At 51.7% G+C, this 20,230-nt stretch overlaps 1 protein-coding gene across 2 annotated transcripts in view; it reads right to left on the bottom strand.

The window, feature by feature from the left end:
* FLNC (filamin C) overlaps positions 1-20,230 on the bottom strand; it is a 98,033-nt gene that overhangs the window by 61,038 nt on the left and 16,765 nt on the right. For both annotated transcript variants that reach the window (XM_056847493.1, XM_056847494.1), the window contains exons 2-5: positions 7,065-7,313; positions 3,531-3,628; positions 1,422-1,572; positions 817-935 (exon numbers count right to left, since the gene is read on the bottom strand). In XM_056847493.1, the coding sequence (XP_056703471.1) occupies positions 817-935; positions 1,422-1,572; positions 3,531-3,628; positions 7,065-7,313 (617 nt within the window). The remainder of the gene's footprint in view (positions 1-816; positions 936-1,421; positions 1,573-3,530; positions 3,629-7,064; positions 7,314-20,230) is intronic.

Genomic DNA, 20,230 nt, shown 5'->3' with positions numbered 1-20,230 from the left:
TCTCAAGCCAACCCAAGACCACCCTCCCTCTCGAACGTTTCCTCCCAACCCTCTCCTGCCTCTACAACCCCCCTCGTGCCCCCCCCTCATTTGGGCCCATCCACAGGAAACTGTGCGTTCCCCCCTCCCCATTCAAGACCTGCATTTCAACACAGGTGAGTCTCTTGGAACCGAGCAGCAAAGATCCCGGGCAGAGACAGCTCACTCCGTCTGCGCATGGCAGAACAGCTGTCGGGGTGCTGCCGTTGGTCAGTATGCCTCTAATCCCTATTTGCTAGAAGGCACAACCCTCAAAGATGCGTGGGTTTTAGAAAGGAGGAGGAGGAGGCTGACTTTCTCTGCTGCTTAAGGAAACTCAAACCGGCTTTCAATCACCTTCCCTTCCCCTCCCCACAACAGACACCCTGTGCGGTAGGTGGGGCTCAGAGAGCTGTGACTAGCCCAAGGTCACCCAGCTGGCTTCGTGTGTAGGAGTGGGGAAACAAACCCGGTTCTCCAGATTAGAAAAAGAATAGTTGTTTTTTATATGCTGACTTCCTCTACCACTTAAGGAAGAATCAAACCGGCTTACAATAGCCTTCCCTCCCCACAACAGATACCCTGTGAGGTAGGTGGGGCTGAGAGAGCTCTAAGAGAATTGTGACTGGCCCAAAGTCACCCAGCTGGCTTCAGGTGGAGGAGTGGAGAAACCAACCCGGTTCTCCAGATCAGAGTCCACTGCTCCAAACCACCGTTCTTAACCACTACACCATGCTAACTCGCCAAAGGAAAAGGGGTGGAGGGAGGCCAGAGAGGGTCAGCACCCAAACCCAGTACCTCCTCTGTGTGTCCTTCTGGGTCTTCGATATAGACCAGCACTTCTCCCAAGCCGGCCTCGATGGTTTCTACTGTGAAATGGGCTGGCTTCAGCACTGTGTTGCCGTGTGGCTCGATGCCTGTGGGAAGAGTCCAGAGGGTTAACAGGCCGTAGGAGACGGTGGGCATCTGCCTTTCTGACCCCCCCAATTACCATAATGAGGGCAGAATTCTTACCCATCCTGCACTGAACATAGGAAACTGCCTAGGGTTGCCAACCTCCAGGTACTACCTGGAGATCTCCTGCTATTACAACTGATCTCCAGCCGATAGAGATCAGTTCACCTGGAGAAAATGGACGCTTTGGCAATTGGACTCTATGGCATTGAAGTCCCTCCCCTCCCCAAACCCTGCCCTCCTCAGGCTCCGCCCCAAAAACCTCCCGCCAGTGGCGGAGAGGGACCTGGCAACCCTCGGCATACCATAGAAACTTGATGAAATCCCTCCCCAAATCTCCCCTCCTCCACAGGCAAAGCCCCCAGATGTCCAGGAATTTCGCAGGCTGGAGTTGGCAGCCCTATTCCTGGCCCCCTTACCATCTCCCTCCTTCCGCAGGGGCTACCTACCTGGGCCGTAGGCTTTGGCTTTCTTGGGGTTGAGCTGCTTCGAGCGCAGCGGGGCTCCGGGCTTCAGCTTGGCTTTGGGGAACTGAGACAGGTAGGTCATGACGGAGTGCTCATCCACGTTGGGGTCCACGATCTCTTCGGGGGCGATCACCTGCGGCGAGGGGAAAGGGATTAGTGCCAGAGACATGCCAGTATCTCAGGAGCCCCCAGCATGGTGCCCGTGGGTGCCACAGTGCTCGCTTTTCCTGCTACCCACCAAGTGTTTTTAGGAAGTGGGCAGGACCAGGTGGGGCTTTTGCCCAGCAAGGCTTCTGATTGGCCTCTGGAGGTTTGATTGACTGTGTACAGAAGAAGAAGAAGAAGAAGAAGAAGAAGAAGAAGAAGAAGAAGAAGAAGAAGAAGAAGAAGAAGAAGAAGAAGAAGAAGAAGAAGAAGAAGAAGAAGAGGAGGAGGAGGAGGAGGAGGAGGAGTTGGTTCTTATATGCCGACTTTCTCTGCTGCTTAAGGAAGAATCAAACCGGCTTACAATAGCCTTCCCTTCCCCTCCCCAAAACAGACACCCTGTGAGGTAGGTGGGGCTGAGAGAGCTGTGACTAGCCCAAGATCACCCAGCTGGCTTCACGTGTAGGAGTGGGGAAACAAACCCAGTTCTCCAGATTAGAAGAAGAGTTGGCTTTTATATGCCGACTTTCTCTACCACTTAAGGAAGAATCAAACCGGCTTACAATAGCCTTCCCTCTCCACAACAGATACCCTGTGAGGCAGGTGGGGCTGAGAGAGCTGTGACTGGCCCAAGGTCACCCAGCTGGCTTCATGTTTAAAGGTAAAGGTCCCCTGTGCAAGCACCGGGTCATTCCTGACCCATGGGGTGACGTCACATCCCGACGTTTGTTTACGGGGTGGTTTGCCATCGCCTTCCCCAGTTATCTTCCTTTTACCCCCCAACAAGCTGGGTGCTCATTTTACCAACCTCGGAAGGGTGGGAGGCTGAGTCAGCCTTGAGCCGGCTACCTGAAACCGACTTCCGTCGGGATCGAACTCAGGTCACGAGCAGAGCTTGGACTGCAGTACTGCAGCTTACCGCTCTGCGCCACGGGGCTCTTTCATGTGTAGGAGTGGGGGAAACAAATCCAGTTCACCGGATCAGCCTCCGCCGCTCATGTGGAGGAGTGGGGGAATCGAACCCGCTCCTCCAGATCAGAGTCCCCCACTCCAAACCACCGCTCTTAACCACCACACCACGCTGGCTCAGCGCGAGGATCTGCGCTGTGTGACTGCGGGCAAGTTGCGGGAGCCGTTTTGTGACTGAGCCTACCGCGCTGTGTCAGAATTTCAAAGGTGCCCGCAGGGTTAAAAAAGTTGGGGACCCTCGGTCTGTCTGGCATAAGTGTATCCTGACCGGCCTCCAAGGAACTCGACACAGTGAACATGGCTCTCTCCTCCTCCTTTTATACTCACACCAACCCTGTGAGGTAGGCAAGGCTGGCAAAGTATGACTGTCCACAGTCACCCAGCCAGCTTCACAGCGGAACAGGGATTTGAACCCAGGAGTCTCTCAGATCCTAGTCAGATGCTCTAACCACTACACCGAGGAATAGCTGCCTTTTCTCCTAACAGGGCTCCTGTCCATTGACTGGCTGCAGGGACCAGTGTGTGTAGTGGTTAGAGTGTCAGGCGAGAACCTGGAAGACCTGGGTTCAAATCTCAGCTTCTGCCATGAAGCTTCCTGCATGATGCTGGGTCAGTCGTATTCTTTCCGCCTAACCTACCTCACAGGGTTGTTGTGAGGATAACACAAGAAGGGAGAGCCGCATATGTTGCCCTGAGTGCCTTGGAGGGAGGGCAGGATAGAAATGTAGTAAATCTACTAGGCAGGCGAAAAGTTCAACAGGCAAAGCTTCCCTGCAGCCTTGAGATGCTATGAAAACACTCGCCCTATTGAACTCCTGCCTGTCACACAACTGTTGAAGGCAGAAGCTTTATCAGGAAAACAGTAGAAATCTTAATGGTTGTGGGGGGCATGGCCCAGGACACTCAGTGTTTCGTTCCCCCCCCCTGCCGCCCCCTCCCTTGGAAGCCTTTCCCCCCCCCCTCGGGGAAAGTGGCTACCTGAGGCACCCCCAGCCAGTCATCCGCCTGCTGCATGGCTTCCCGGGCATTCTCCACCGGCTGGTTGGGGTCCCAAGTCTCCCAGTCCGGGCACAGGCCTAGGGAGAGGATAGAAGAAGAAGGCAGCGTCAGACGGGCAGCCTTGGCAGGCTCCTGGAGACAATAGGGGCATTGTGACCACCCCTGGCACGGCCAGCCGATCCCTCCCAATCCACACCTGGCCGCGGCCCAAACTGGCCCTGACCACCACCTGCTCCTGGGTGGAATGGGCCTGCCTTTCTGAGGCCCTTGGAATAGACCAAGGCAGCCCAGTTCCTGCCCTCCCGGAGGAGGAGGGAAATATAGGGGAGACGGATGGGGGGCGGAGGGATGCAGAACTGGACGGCACTCGGCATGCCCGACTGGCAGCTTACGGCTCCCTGCAATGGGCCCTGGTAACAATATTAACATTTCATTTGATTTTGTTCACTTGGACTCAAGGCGGGTTACACATAGGGAGTCAATACAACTGACAGGATGGGATATTCGATCCATGCAACAGGATTAGGGTTGCAGAAATCTGGAACCAGTCGGAAAGCTAGAAAACAGAACTGAGGCGAAGAGTCAGTGTGAACACAATGGATCCGACTTTACAGCGCACACGTACCATTCTCCAAAAGACCATACAAAACACGATTATTCAAAAACACATCCGGAAATGCACTTTGCAAGTTATTATATCATGTGCATTTCCGGATGTGTTTTTGAATAATCGTGCTTTGTATAATTTGACCACCGAGGAAGGCCCAAGAGATCGAAACGCTTATGGTCTTTTGGGCATTAATATTTTGTACATTATCAACAGTGTTGATTATTTTTGTAACTGTTATACTAGTGGTTTTATACGTAGCCTGTATTCCACGCCCAGTGTTTTAATCCCTTTTATTGCAAACACCTAATAAATATATTACTTTATAAGCATTTTGAGTTTGCCGCTCAACCCTCAGGTTCCCTCCACCCCCAAATCTCCCTCCACGCCCCAGCCCTGAGTCGGCAACCCTCCGTGGGAAACCAGAGGGCTTCTGCCCCGACAGCACCATGCATTAAATCAGGCCGGAGATCGATTAATTGGCGGCATGAGCGTGTATGTCATGACGCAGGGCTCAAAAACATGCGCAGGCGTAGGGAATCCCCCAGAGCAAGAGAGAAATGAGGCCAAGAACCGAGGCGTGGGGGGGGGGGTTAGCAGCTGGGGGGGCAAGATGTGCAGGGAAACGTTCGACATATAAGGATTCTTCGTGGCTTCTGCTAAGGTAAACTCGGCCAGCCGCTGAAGCCGGCAGCCTCCGAGCTGCCGGCTTGGAAAGCTTCCCTGACTGTTTGAACGCTGGCCCCTGGCCCAATCTGTCAGTGTGGAGGAGTGGGGGGGGGGGACATTGGTTGTGGGGAGAGGGGTTGTTAAAGGAGCCATTGGAATGAGTGGCTCTCCCCCACTCCTATTCCCCCCCAGGGATTAATTTCACCCAGGAGTCAGTCACTAGGACTTAAATCCAGTTTTTAAACGCCCTAGAATGCGTCAACTAAAGCCAGATTCCAGTCCAGGAGCATCTTAGAGACCAACAAGCTTTTGGAGGTATGAGCATTCAAGACTCAACGCTCTAGTATCTGATGAAGGGAGCATTGGCCCTTGAAAGCTCACGCCCCGGAAATCTTGTCGGTCTCTAAGGTGTTACTAAACTCGAATCCAGCTCTTCCACTGCAGGCCAACACGGCTGCCGAAAATCTTCTTTGTCTCTAAGGTGCTGCTGGACTCAAATCCAGCTCTTCTCCCGCAGGCCAACGTGGCTACCCTCCGAAACAATCACAGAAATCTGAGTGCCTGTCTGAGCATGTGCAAAGTGCAGTTCCCTCGGTCATCCACACCAGCAGCCCCTCCACAGATCTGAGATTAAGGGAAGGAGTCAAGCCCCCCCCCAACGCCATTTGAGGAAATATGATTCTATGACTCCATGAAAGGCTTCGATCCCACGCACACTTCCCTGGGAGTAAACCCCATTGATTAATGTGAGAGCTGCTGCTGAGTAAACGTGCATAGGATCAAACTGAACGTACTGCAGCGTCTCTGCCAACTAGATACATGGCTCACCTCTTTGGAGGGGAGAGGAAATCCAGCAGCATGATTTATGGCCCATAAAAACAGCGGATGGAAGAGAAGTTTGGTACAAGGCAGAAGAAATTCTGCACTCATTTGGTGGGGAGAGGAGAGAGATACTAAATCTAAGGATGGACACACACAAAAACTAGGACGTATGCAAATCCAATGGGCCACAGCCCCCTCCTTCCCCCTTCAAAGCCCCATAGCCACAAATCAGCTCCATCTTAGCCTGGATCTCCCACCCAAAACCCCACCACTCCAAGCCTTTGGGTTTGTCCAAATTTGGCCCGATCTGCCCGTGCCAAGGGCAGGTTCTCCACAGCCATAAATCAGATGGAGAAGTGTTTAGGCTGCACAGTCCGTGTTGGGAACAGGCAACAATTCAAGTAACAGAGATGTTTACTGGGGCAGGCGGGGGGGGGGAGAAGTACATCCAGGAGAAGCCAGAGAAAGCTGGCCGTGCCCCTTCAGCACGGACCAGGGGACAAAGTTGCGAGTTCAAGGGCAACTTGAAAAATGGTGATGGGAAGAGAATTATTTTTTTTTTAAATCACCCATTCTGAATGGGAAACCTTCCCCTCCTGGCATTTGTTAGCAGAAGTTCAAAATGTAAGTCCTCAGCACCCAAATTCTTTTTTAAAATTAAATATGCTTTTTGGATTCAGACTCTTTAGTCAATTGCATTCCCCCCCTGTTGAAATGCATTCTCACGCCTGCTCCCCAAAAGCACCTTCCTCTGCTCCCTTGCACTGATCATAAGAACGTAAGATAAGGCCCTGCTGGATCAGACCCAGGCCCATCAAGCCCAGCAGTCTGTTCACACAGTGGCCAGTAGGGTTGCCAGGTCCTTGTGACACATTCAGACGCCAGGGACGTGAGACAGGTCTGTGTCTATCCCATGATTCCACAGTCACACTCTGCAAGAGTTTGCAAAGGCCAGGCTTGGAATCGAGGGGAATGTTTCAGCTATCTGCAAAGCTCCTGGTTTTATGGTGGTGAAACAGGGATAAAAATGGGGGCTACAAAGAAGCAGAGCTGGTTTTTATATGCTGACTTTCTCTACCACTTAAGGGAGAATCAAACCAGCTTACAATCACCTTCCCCTCCCCATAACAGACAACCTGTGAGGTAGGTGAGGCTGAGAGAGTGTGACTAGCCCAAGGTCACCCAGCTGGCTTCATGTGGAGGAGTGGGGGAAACCATCCCGGTTCTCCAGATCAGAGTCTGATCTGGGACACTCCCAAGCACAATATAAATGCTTGCAGTATGAGGATGCGGATGATGATGATGACAATGAATATAGGGAATGGGATTAAAAAGAAGCCATGTCTCAACCGGAAGCCCATTCAGGACTGGGTCCTGTTTGGTGGTGGCCCCGTTCCTCTCCCGCTCTCCCTCACCTGGAGCGCAGTTGTCCACCAAGGCACCCAGGGCCTTGCCGTCTTGCCAGTCCCGGTTGAAGTTGGTGATGGGCAGCTGAGGGACCTTGTTCTGGATCCAGCCAAGGAGCCGCTGCTTGGGGGTCTGCTTCTTGGCATCCTCCTCGTCTTCGTCCTCCCACATGGGCATGGAGATGGAGTAGTGCAGGATCAGCGTCCAGATCAGGCCCAGGATGAGCTTCAGGTTCCCGTCCACGATGGCCTTGCTGTCTGTTGAGAGGGGAGAGAGAGGCGGGTGCCAGGTCAGCAAGGGCTGGATGGGGGTGGGGGAGTAGGAGGGCTCAGACCCTTTCCCTCTTGCCCAGCCAGTGAAAGAAGACTTCTTTTTCACCTCCGCCCCTGCCAGCTTCCATACACGCTGAATAAAACACTTCCAATGCAACTGGATTTTACGGTGTGAAATGGCAAATGATCTTTAGTGCATTGAAAGTGGATTCTTCAGCAAGTCTGAAAGCACAAGTCATAAAATCATAGAGTTGGAAGTACCCACAGAGGCCATCTAGTCCAACCCCCTGCTCAATGCAGGATCAGCCTAGAGCATCCCTGACAAGTGATTGTCCAGCCTCTGCTTGAAGACGGCCAGTGAGGGGGAGCTCACCACCTCCCTAGGCAGCCGATTCCACTGCTGAACAACTCTTACCGTAAAAAAAAATCCTAATATCCAGCTGGTACCTTTCCACCCGCAATTTAAACCCATTCTTGAGAGTCCTATCTTCGGCTGCCAACAGGAACAGCTCCCTGCCTTCCTCTAAGTGACAGCATTTAAGATACTTAAAGAGAGCAATCCTGTCCCCCCTCAATCTCCTCTTCTCCAGACTGAACATTCCCGAGTCCTCAGCCTTTCCTCGTAGGGCTCGGTCTCCAGGCCCCCGATCCTCCTCGTCGCTCTCCTCTGCCCCCACTCCATTCTGTCTACATGCTTTTGGAAGTGAGGCCTCCAGAACTGCACACAATACTCCAGGTCTGGTCTGACCAATGCGGTCAGTGGAACTACAATGTTGAACACACTCAATAACTCATGACTTGCTAAGACATTGTACAGGACAGGTTCACCCAGGTACGCTTCTTACTGAATGGCTACAACATGTGAACACCATGAATACATGAAGCTGCCTGATACTGAATCAGACCCTTGGTCCATCATGGTCAGTATTGTCAACTCAGACTGGCAGCAGCTCTCCAGGGTCTCCGGCAGAGATCTTTCACATCACCTACTGCCTGGTCCTGGCAACTGGAGAAGCCGGGGCTTGAACCTGGGACCTTCTGCATGCCAAGCAGAAGCTCTACCACCAAGCCATGACCCCTTTCTAATTGAAGCTGCCTTATATTGAATCAGGCCTTTTGGTCCATCAAGTTCGGTATTGCCTACTCAGACTGGCAGCAGCCCTCCAGGGTTTCAGGCTAAGGCCTTTCATGTCATCTGCTAACTGAGATCCCTTAACTGGAGGTGCTGAGAATTGAACCTGGGACCTTCTGCATGCCAAGCTGAGGTTCTGCCAGTCACAATCACATGAACACATGAAGCTGCCTTCTACTGAATCAGACCCTTGGTCCATCAAAGTCAGTATTGTCTACTCAGACCGGCAGCAGCTCTCCGGGGTCTCAGGCTGAGGTCTTTCACATCACCTACTTACCTGGTCCCTTTAACTGGAGATGCCGGGGTTTGAACCTGGGACCATCTGCATGCCAAGCAGATGCTCTACCACTGAGCCACGGCCCTTCCCCAGTCCCTCCTACATCTTCCTTATTTTAATGAACTCCTAAATGCATGACTTCCCCACCAGGCAGGGGCTGGTCCACGTGATCTCTGGGTTCCCCTCTTCCGTTCCTAAGCAAGAGCAGGCTGAGAACAGATTTCTGTTGTGTCCTGGGTTGCTATGCAGCATAGGAAGCGGTCAGGTCCAGAGGGGGTTTGGTGGGGGTGGGCAGATGAAAAGGAAATCCCTCCCCCTGGTCTTCCCTAACACCATGCCGGAGCCTCTGACTGCCTGCCAGCTGCCCTAGGAATCTCTGACACTCTTGCATGCCTCTCTCGGGAACAATGCGCGGAGCTCCTGGTTCAGCTTTTCCATAAACACTGGCTCAGGAAAACAATCACACCCGGGCCAAGTGCTCAGGGCCAGCCCCGCGGCCTTTCCTCCTCCTCCTCCTCCCGACAATCCTGGCTTTGCCAAGCAGCTGAGGATGTACAATCTGGGGCAGGCAGGAGGTGGCCCCAATACCAAGGTGTAGGCCCTAGAGTACACATGAACACATGAAGTTGCCTTCTACTGAATCAGACTCCCCTTGGTCCATCAAAGTCAGTATTGTCTACTTAGACTGGCAGCAGCTCTCCAGGGTCTCAGGCAGAGAAAGATCTTTCACATCACCTGCTTACCTGCTCCCTTTAACTAGAGATGCCGGGGATTGAACCTGGGACCTTCTGCATGCCAAGCAGATGCTCTGCCACTGAGCCACGGCCCTTCTCTATGGCTCTCCAGGGTCTCAGGCTGAGGTCTTTCACATCACCTACTTGCCTGGTCCCTTTAACTAGAGATGCCGGGATTGACCCTGGGACCTTCTGCATGCCAAGCAGATGCTCTACCACTGAGCCACTGCCTCTCCCCATGTAAGGTTGCCAGGTCCCTCTTCACCACCGGCAGTAGGTTTTTGGGGGTGGGGCCTGAGGAGGGCGGGGTTTGAGGCGGGGAGGGACTTCAATGCCGTAGAGTCCAGTTGCCAACGCGGCCATTTCCTCCAGGGGAACTGATCTTTATCGGCTGGAGATCAGTTGTAATAGCAGGAGATCTCCAGCTAGTACCTGGAATTTGGCAACCCTACCCTAGAGGTGGGTAGCTTGGGGTAGCTTGGGGCACCCGCAGGGTGCTGAGGCCAAGGGAGGGCCCCGCCAGGAAGCTTGGAGGAAGCCAAACTCAGCCTTCCCACTGAAGTACCGCAGGGCCTTTCCTCTTTGTTCTTGTCGGTAGGTTAAAATAGAGCTGAAAGAAAGAGAAGGCGGGTCTGCCTATAGCTTGGGGTTGCCATCCTCCAGGTGGGGCCTGGAGCTCTCCTGGAATTGCAACTAATTTCCAGATGATCAATTCTCCTGGGGGATGACGGACGGGACTGGCAGCTTCAGAGGATGTTAAAGGCCCTTCCCAGATTCTGCCCCCAAATCTCCGGGAATGTCCCAAGCCAGAGCTGACAACCCTAGTATCATCTCTCTCCCCTCCCCTGACAACTTGGTTGCAGGCACCCGATTGCCCACACCATCTGGGCTTTCCAATTTCTGTCTGCCATGTCTCCTCGCTAGGTCCTTCCTCCTTTTGGGGCTGAGAGAGCTGTGACTAGCCCAAGGTCACCCAGCTGGCTTCATGTGGAGGAGTAGGGAAACCAACCCGGTTCTCCAGATCTGACTCCGCCGCTCCAAACCACCGTTCTTACCCACTACACCCCTCTTGGCCCCCCAAAATTACACCATAGCTAAGTCCCCAGTGGGTCCTCTATTTAGGGGAGCGCGAAATGCCTACAGATCTCAGGGAATGCCCCCTTACCCCCGCTTTACATTGCAAAATAAAACTCGTCTGCGGGTCAATGGAAGTTCCAGCTTTAAAAAAGCAGTAGTAAATCCTGCAAGGCCTGCAGTACGTGGAGTCTTTTCCTAGTATGAGTCAGCAGAAACCAGCAGGGGTTGTGTTTTTTGGGAGGCGAGAATGAACCGGAGTGGGGAAAACTGGCTAGCCGTTTGCTGCAACTTGCTGTCGCTTGTAAAGACCTCCAGCAATGACAGGATCGTTCGCGGGATCCTATAAACTTCATTTATAGGAAAATATATATTCTCTTCTATGCATGTACACTCACACGCTTATAAGGTGCTATGCTCAGCTATAAGGGCTAGCATCAGACACAGATATATGCTTATATACACATATGTAAAGGCAAATGCCCCATGTACAAGGGGTAAAGTGTTAATCTTTAGTTCAGATTCACCAGTGTGTGATCACGTAGCTAGCATAAACTGGCAGCCATTTCTATAAGGTGCCAGTGAGCTCATCTTCACTAGCCTGGTATGGCTAACCGCCCTAATGAGGCCTAAGCAAGTGATTTAAGACACCAGCCGTGTCAGATAAGAATGCTAAGTTTCGTTTCTTCATTAGCAGATCATGTAGCCATCCATGAAAACCCCTCAAGACCACGCTAATAGGGTATGCTAATCACCCTGTATACTATTCTGTTGTGTATTGGTCCTTATGTTATACGTAACCCTAATACCTGCCCTCTATTCTAAGTCTATAAAAGATGTTGCCTTTCTTTGCTCTCTATGTGCCTCATTAGGGGCAATTTGCATCCGCTTCAGTTTATTGGTCCAATAAAAGAATCGTTTATTCTGCTAACCTCTCCAGAATTGCTTTATTGGGACAATTGAAGGTAATCCAGGCATAACCGTACCTGGATGTTGGCAACCCTAGCCCAAATAGGGCTGCCATCCTCCAGGTGGTGGCTGTATGAGGAAGCAGCACGTGGCTCAAAACTGAAATATACAACTTCAAATACAAAAAAAGTTGTAAGCATGTATTATTAAAATTATTAAATCAAATACTAATAACAATACTAATACCAAAACCAAAAATACTCATGGTAGCCTCGCAGCCCTGCGAGGCTACCACGAGTATTTTTGGTTTTGTTATTAGTATTTCATTTAATAATTTTAATAATACATGCTTACAACTTTTTTTGTATTTGAAGTCATATATTTCAGTTTTGAGCCACGTGCTGCTTCCTCATACAGCTTTCACTATTTGCAGCATAGGTTTTCTAAACCTCCAGGTGGTGGCTGGAGATCTCCTGCTATTACAACTGATCTTCAGCTGATAGAGATCAGTTCCCCTGGAGACAATATCCGCTTTGGCCATTGGACTCTATGGCATTGAAGTCCCTCCCCTCCCCCAAACCCCACCTTCCTCAGACTCCACCCCCAAAACCTCCCACCGGTTGCAAAGAGGGACCTGGCAACCCTAGCCCCACCTGGAGGTTGGCAACCCTGTTTCCTGGAGAGGAGGCAGTACTCCTGCCATTTCTTCCTTCCCAGCAAAACTGTTCTCTGCTCCCACCCACACCCTGCCCGGGACAGCTGCGGTGCCCATTCCTGAATCCTGACTTCTTCCAGGGGGATGAGGCTTGAGCAATGTGGCATGGGGGAGAGGGGCGGGGAGGGAAACAGCTGCTGCTCCCAACACCCCCCAACACCCCCCCCACACACCCATTTGCCACCAAAGGATGCAGAAGGAAGATAATGATTCTCTAAGTGGATGCAAAAAAACACACATACACACACCCTGTTTTTTCATCTGAAGGAGGACAGCAGAAGGGACCCTTGTGGAGTGGGCCATGTCGGGGAGGAACAGGGTTGCCACCTCTGGGTTGGGAAATTCCTGGAAATTTGGGGTGGGGGGAGCCTGAGGAGGGCGGGACCTCAGTGGGGTATAATGGCATACAGTCCGCCCTCCAAAGCAGCCGTTTTCTCCAGGGGAACTGATCTCTGTCACCTGCAGATGAGTTGTAATCCTAGGAGATCTCCAGCCACCACCTGGAGGCTAAGCAACCCTAAGGACGGAGGAAGCCAGTGCTTTAGCCAGGCTGGCCAGCCAAAAGAGATCTACCGCACCCTCAGGAAATCGACACAGACGCCTCCTGATCACCTAACCCAGATTAGTTGCTTCTTAACCCACTTTCTAGCACCCTTTCTGTTACTGAGACGTTTTTAATAGGTGTGCGCCTGCATGCGTCCCACCGTACTTGTCAGTTCACAGAATCACAGTATCATCGGCCATTTATTCATGGAAGGTTTTGCATTGGATTTGCCACTCTTTAGATGCACTTTCCCCCCATCCATATTCTCAAAACTCAACAATAAGCCGCCATGCAGAGTTTTGAGAATTTAGATGGGGAAAATTTGCATCTATAGAGTGGCAAATCCAATGCAAAACCTTCCATGAATAAATGGCCATCGCGTTTGAAGGGACCACCAGGGTCATCTAGTCCAGCCCTCGGTACAATGCAGGAAATTCACAACTACTTCCCCCACACACACACATCCCCAATGACCCTATACTCCACACCCAGAAGATGGCCCAAAATAAACGACCCTCCAGGATCCCTGAGCCAATCTGGCCTGGAGGAAAACGGCTTCCTGACCCCAAAGTGGCAACCGGCACAACCCTGGGCATGCAAGAAAGGGCCACGAGAGCCAAACACGGATGCAAACCTTCCTGCCCTCCCTCTTACGATCTGCCTAAGGTCACAGAATAGTTCCTTTTCTCCTCTTCTCCCCTCCCAAAAATAAACAGAGCAGCTGTTCTATGCCGCTGTCATCCTCCACCCTGGAGGTGGTCGGCTTTCCACCCCACACCCCACCCCCATGATCTGATGCGTGATGTCTGGAAGGCCGAAGCAGGACAGGCAACGAGATTTGGGGGGCTGGGGGAGGGGGGGGAACCAGGATCCAGGGACCCGTCCCACCCAACCAAGAGTTACAACGCGAGCCGTGGTTCCTAGCTGTGCCGTAGGGAGCGGACACCAAACATCTGCTCACAGCTGGAGCAGCCCCCCCCCCAGCCTCTCCTTTGCATTGCTGACAGCTGATTCCATTGTTTCTGCGTAACCAACTTGGCAGGAACCACAGACGCTGGGGACTGCGGCTGCAGGCCCGAGAAAGGGGTAGGAGGGGGAGCTGGCAATCCATCCCTCGCCCCCCTCGAAACGTTGGGGGACCTTGCCTCGGAGGAGTCTGCAGCAGCTGTTTTGGAGGCCAACCCCCCCCCCCGCCCCAGCCAAACACTGGGGCTCCCAGGCATGGAGCGGGGGGAAGAAGAAGAGGAAGAGGAAGAAGAAGAAGAGTTGGTTTTTCTATGCCGACTTTCTCTACCACTTAAGGCAGAATCAAACCGGCTTACAATCACCTTCCCTTCCCCTCAACAGACACCCTGTGAGGTTGGTGGGGCTGAGAGAGCTGTGACTAGCCCAAGGTCACCCAGCTGGCTTCATGTGGAGGAGTGGGGAAACCAACCCGGCTCACCAGGTTAGCCTCCGCCGCTCAGGTGGTTGAGTGGGGAATCAAACCCGGTTCTCAGCTGCGGTGGATCCAGAGAGGAGAAGAGCAAAAGGCAGAGAGCTGGCGACAGCCTACGCAGGCAGGGCCGAGGGTTGCCTATTCCAGTTTGGGAGATTTGGGGGCAGATCTTGGGAAGGGCAGAGTTTGGAGAGGAACGGGACCTCAGCTGGGCAAAAGGCCATAGGCCATTGTTGCGTGGGAGGTTTTGCCTTGGATTTGCTGCTCTCTGGATGCTGGGGTTGCCAGGTCCCTCTTCGCCACCGGCAGGAGGTTTTTGGGTGCGGAGCCTGAGGAGGGTGGGGTTTGGGGAGGGGAAGGGACTTCAATGCCATAGAGTCCAATGGCCAAAGAGGCCATTTTCTGCAGGTGAACTGACCTCTATCGGCCGGAGATCATTTGTAAGAACAGATCTCCAGCTAGTACCTGGAGGTTAGTCAACAAAGAGCAATCACTATGGCTATTTAAACAAAAACCAATGATAACAATGTATTATTAGCACAATTTCTTATTAGTCTTTTGTTTCTTCACAAAGACATCTAAATTCAGCGTATCCAACAAAATTCAGATGTCAAAACAACAATATCAAGACAGGCTTCCGGTAACCGTCCTGTTTCATATAAACTTTCATATAAACTTTCAATTGGTAACCAACTGATGAAAGTTTATATGAAACAGGACAGTTACCGGAAGCCTGTCTTGATATTGTTGTTTTGAAATCCGAAACTTGTTGGATACGTTGAATTTATATGCCTTTGTGAAGAAACAAAAGACTAATAAGAAATTGTGCTAATAATACATTGTTATCATTGGTTTTTGTTTAAATAGCCATAGTGATTGCTCTTTGTTGACTAACTATATATTGCAATCCAAGCAAGCTTGTAATTAGTACCTGGAGGTTGGCAACCCTGCTGGATGCACATTTTTTCCCCACCATCTGGAGGTTGGCAACTAGGGTTCCCAGTTCCAGGTTGGGAAATACCTGGAGATTTTTGGGGCGGAGTCTGAGGAAGGCAAGGTCTGGAGAGGGGAGGGGCTTCAATGCCATAGAGTCCAATTTCCAGAGTGGCCATTATCTCCAGGGGGGCTGACTTCTGTTTCCTGGAGATCAGCTGTAATAGCAGGAGATCTCCCGCCACCACCTGGAGTTTGACAACCCTATGGATAGGCAGTAGGGTTGCCAACCTCCAGGTACTAGCTGGAGATCTCCCACTATTACAACTGATCTCCAGCCGATAGAGATCAGTTCACCTGCAGAAAATGGCCAGTTTGGAAATTGGATTCTATGGCATTGAAGTCCCTCCCCTCTCCAGACCATGCCTTCCTCAGGCTCTGCCCCAAAAACCTCCTACCGGTGGTGAAAAGGTACCTGGTAAATCTAATGGGCAGCCAGAGAAAACCAAACTCGGGACAAGGTTTGGAAATGCCGGCCTCCTCTGCAGATCCTCGGGTAGCCCTTCCAAGTTCCCCCACGCCTCATAGCTGAGAACTGAGGTCAACCAGAGGCAAATGTGAAAGAATATGGAGCGACCGCTCATTTTCCCTGGGGGGATGAGCTCAATGCACGGCATGGGGAGTGGTGGGGGGGAGAGAGAGAATGAATGAATGAATGTGCAGGAATCCATCCCTTCCCCTTTTGCAAAGCTATTACCAGCCTTGCAAAAGAGAGACTTTTCTCCCCCCCCCCACCCCAATTGGAAAGTTTTCTCTTGCTCCTCTCTGGCGCAAAGTTACTCTGCCCCTCCCCAGCTGGAAATGTCTGAGGTTCCCTCTAAAAGACTGGAAGACAACTGCAGGCACCAGAGAGAGAAAAGGGGAGGAGAGGGGAAGCCGTTGCCAAGGCGACAGAGCAAGGGTACTCAGCATCCGTGCTCCGGACCCGGGAGGTACGCTGACAAATTATCTTCAAGGCAAGGGGCTCTCCCCCCCCCTTGCTCTCCATCTGTTGGCCTCATCAAACGTTTGTTCACACAAAACCCAGGTGCACTGCAGATTGTTTCTCCCACCTGTGGAAGAGAGTCTTTGCTCTTGGAGAGAAGCCGGAAGGAAGCGCGCCTGTCTCAGATACATCCAGGGATGCGCCGGGGTCACACGACGAGAAACTCTGCAAATCCGGGCTTTTTACTTCCCCATTCAAATCCCTGGGCTGTTTCCCTTTCCATATTTCTCTCTCAAAAAAGAGAAATCCAAGGGTAGAAATTACCTCTCTGTTTCTCTCCGTACCTGGCTCCAGATACCCCTACGGTTGCCAACTCCAGCTTGGGAAATTTCTGGAGATTTGAGGGTGCGGCCTGGGGAGGTCAGAGTTCAGGGAGGGGCTTCAGTGGAGTATAATGTCAACGGTCTGGGTTCCTGCAGCCCCAATTAGCCGAAGGGCCAGGTGTGGAAGAGAGGGGTTTAAACCTGCAACCCCCTGCTCAGTTTCGCTATTTGAAACACGGCGTCCTGATTTGCTATTAGCACTTTGAAGGAGAAAATCCACATGTTTCCCTTTGTTAACAGCAGAGTAGGCAAGCTGGTTTCAAAAGGTAAATCTGAGTGGAAACTGAAGGGTTAAACCTCATCTCCTTTCCTTGCATGGCCCCAAGGCAAATGGAGGCCTGAAATATTTATTTAATGTTTCTTCAGACTGAGACAAGGAGGAGGAGAAGAAGGAGAAGAAGAAGGAGAAGGAGGAGAAGAAGGAGAAGGAGGAGGAGAAGGAGTAGAAGAAGGAGGAGGAGGAGGAGGAGAAGGAGAAGAAGGAGGAGGAGAAGGAGGAGAAGAAGGAGGAGGAGAAGGAGGAGGAGAAGAAGGAGGAGGAGAAGGAGAAGGAGAAGAAGAAGGAGAAGAAGGAGAAGGAGGAGAAGGAGGAGAAGTAGTAGAAGGAGGAGGAGGAGAAGAAGGAGAAGAAGGAGGAGGAGGAGAAGGAGGAGGAGGAGAAGAAGGAGGAGGAGGAGGAGGAGGAGAAGGAGGAGGAGGAGAAGAAGGAGGAGGAGAAGGAGAAGAAGGAGGAGGAGAAGGAGGAGAAGAAGGAGAAGGAGGAGAAGTAGTAGAAGGAGGAGGAGGAGGAGAAGGAGAAGAAGGAGGAGGAGAAGGAGGAGAAGAAGGAGGAGGAGGAGGAGAAGAAGGAGGAGGAGGAGTAGAAGAAGGAGGAGGAGAAGAAGGAGGAGGAGAAGAAGGAGAATAAGGAGGAGAAGGAGGAGAAGAAGGAGGAGGAGGAGGAGAAGAAGAAGAGTTGGTTTTTATATGCCGACTTTCTCTACTACTTAAGGAAGAATCAAACCAGCTTACAATCGCCTTCCCTTCCCCTCCTCACAATAGACACCCTGTGAGGTAGGTGGGGCTGAGAGAGCTGTGACTAGCCCAAGGTCACCCAGCTGGCTTCATGTGGAGTGGGGAAACAAATCCAGTTCACCAGATTAGCATCGGCCGCTCCTGTGGAGGAGCGGGGAATCGAACCCGGTTCTCCAGATCTCCAGCCGGTAGAGATCAGTTCACCTGGAGATAATGGTCGCTTTGGCAATTAGACTCTGCGGCACTGAAGTCCCACCCCTTCCCAAACCCCGCCCTCCTCAGGCTCCGCCCCAAAAACCTCCCACCAGTGGCAAAGGACCTGGCAACCCTAACTCACATGCTCTACGAGGCCCCGCCCCATCCCACCAGGCTCCACCCCTTTGCCTGCAGTCTCCTCCCACCGGGCCTCTCCACCTTGCTTCTGGGTGTATGTGCTAGGATCGGCCTTGCGCCGGCCAGGCCCCGCGTGAGCGTCCAGACCCCCTCCGGGTTTCCAGAAACTTCCTCAGGGCCTTGGGCTCTTTCCAAGCTTTGCCATCAGCTGCTCACGGCAGCTGCCTTTGGAAACCGAAACGGTGCTGGCCCAGTTGGGGCCGAAGACAGCGGGATTAGCGAGGGAATGTCTGACGCCCCTTCCCACACTCCCCCTCGCCGCTCAATGGCCAGCTGCCGCTGAACCCGGCCAAGTTCCCGATTCCGCCGTCCCAGGACCAACGTGGCTGCAAAGGGCAGAGAGGAGGCTTTGCATGTTGGCAAGCCTCCAGGCCGATCCCTGGCCGCCTGGGGCACAGGACGGGAACAAAGCACACGAAGCTGCCTTCAGCTGAATCGGACCCTTGAGCCATCAAAGCCAGTATTTAGGGTTGCCAACTGCCAGGTACTCAGTCACCTGGAGATCAGTTGTAATAGCGGGAGATCTCCAGCCACCACCTGGAGCCCTAATGATGGATCTTCTGTTGGGAATTGGGTTGAAGGAGCTGGGTATGTTTAGCCTGTTTAGCAATTTTAGAAGGATGTAGACAAGCTGGAGGAGGGCAACAAAGATGGTGAGGGGTCTGGAGACCAAGTCCTATGAGGAAAGGTTGAAGGAGCTGGGTATGTTTAGCCTGGAGAGGAGAAGGCTGAGAGGGGATATGATGACCATCGTCAAGTACTTGAAGGGCTGTCCTATGGAGGAGGGTGCCCAGTTGTTTTCTGTTGCCCCAGAACATTGGTTCCCAACCAGGGGTCCGCGGACCGCCAGGGGTCCGCAAGAACTAAATTAAGGTCCGCGAAACAAAGTTATAAACCCATAATAAATTAATATTTTCAATTAAAAGTTCTCTATTATAAAAAATATATTCAAATATTATTCTAAGTTTAATGTTTAACTGTTATGATTAAAATTTATTTTCAAATTCTCTGAATTTTTATTTTGAACCTTGGGGTCCCTGCACCGAACAAAAAAGTCGTAGTGGTCCCTGGTCAAAAAAAGGTTGGGAACCACTGCCCCAGAAGGTCGGACCAGAACCAATCGATGCTAAGCACAACAGGGCAGGTAGTAATACTTCCTTATTTTCTGTGGGAGGCAGGCTAGATAAATAAACTAAAGAAAGAAGCATTGTCCATTTGTCAGTCTTCAGATGCAAATTGTTTGTATACATCGTTTTAATGGCCCGGAGCCAAAATCTGGTGGGGTAAACAGACTTAGACACCAGTCTGTTGATTCCAAGATTGGAACTCAGGACTCCCAGCTCACAGAAGGGCTAGGAGTTGGCTTTAAGGACCCAGAGACGGACCTCAGGAGGCTGATATAGGTTGAATTATCATAGAATCATAGAGTTGGGAGGGACCACCAGGGTCATCTAGTCCAACCCCCTGCACAATGCAGGAAATTCACAACTACTCCCCCCCATGCCCTCAGTGACTCCTACATGCCCAGAAGATGGCCAAGGTGCCCTCCCTCTCATGATCTGTCTAAGGTCACAGAATCAGCATTGCTGACAGATGGCCATCTAGCCTCTTCAAAACCTCCAGGGAAGGAGAGCCCACCACCTCCCGAGGAAGCCTGTTCCACTGAGGAACCGCTCTGACTGTTAGAAAATTCTTCCTAATGTCCAGATGGAAACTCTTTTGATTTAATTTCAACCCGTTGGTTCTGGTCCGACCTTCTGGGGCAACAGAAAACAACTGGGCACCATCCTCATATAGAGGATACATATACAGCCCCTCAAGTAATTGAACATGGTTATCATATCTCCTCTCAGTCTTCTCCTCTTCAGGCTAAACATACCCAGCTCCTTCAACCTTTCCTCATAAGACTTGGTCTCCAGACCCCTCACCATCTTGGTTGCCCTCCTCTGGACCCGTTCCAGCTTGTCTACATCCTTCTTAAATTGGGGTGCCCAAAACTGAACCCAGTACTCTAGGTGAGGTCTAACCAGAGCAGAGTAAAGTCATACCATCACTTCATGTGATCTGGACACTATACTTGTTGATGCAGTCCAAGATCGCATTTGCCATTTTAGCTACCGCATCACACTGCTGACTCATGTTCAGTGTTTGGTCTACTAAGATCCCAAGATCATTTTTGAATCTGCCAGTAACAAGCCATGCCTTACGATGGCCCCGCCCACTTTCTGAAAAGCTGTGCAGGCACCAAAGGAAGTATCACGGGCACAATGTTGAGGAACCTTACTCGAAAGAAATGAATTTTATACACAGTCAAGCTCGGAGTAGAAAGACTCTGTCCCCTTTTGCAGCAGAATGCATTTCCCCATAGCAC

This window comes from Euleptes europaea, chromosome 3 (genome assembly GCF_029931775.1).
Source record: "Euleptes europaea isolate rEulEur1 chromosome 3, rEulEur1.hap1, whole genome shotgun sequence".
In the NCBI taxonomy this organism is placed as follows: Eukaryota; Metazoa; Chordata; class Lepidosauria; order Squamata; family Sphaerodactylidae; genus Euleptes; species Euleptes europaea.
Note: the sequence above shows the minus strand (reverse complement) of the source record. Positions and strands in the feature narration are given on the sequence as shown.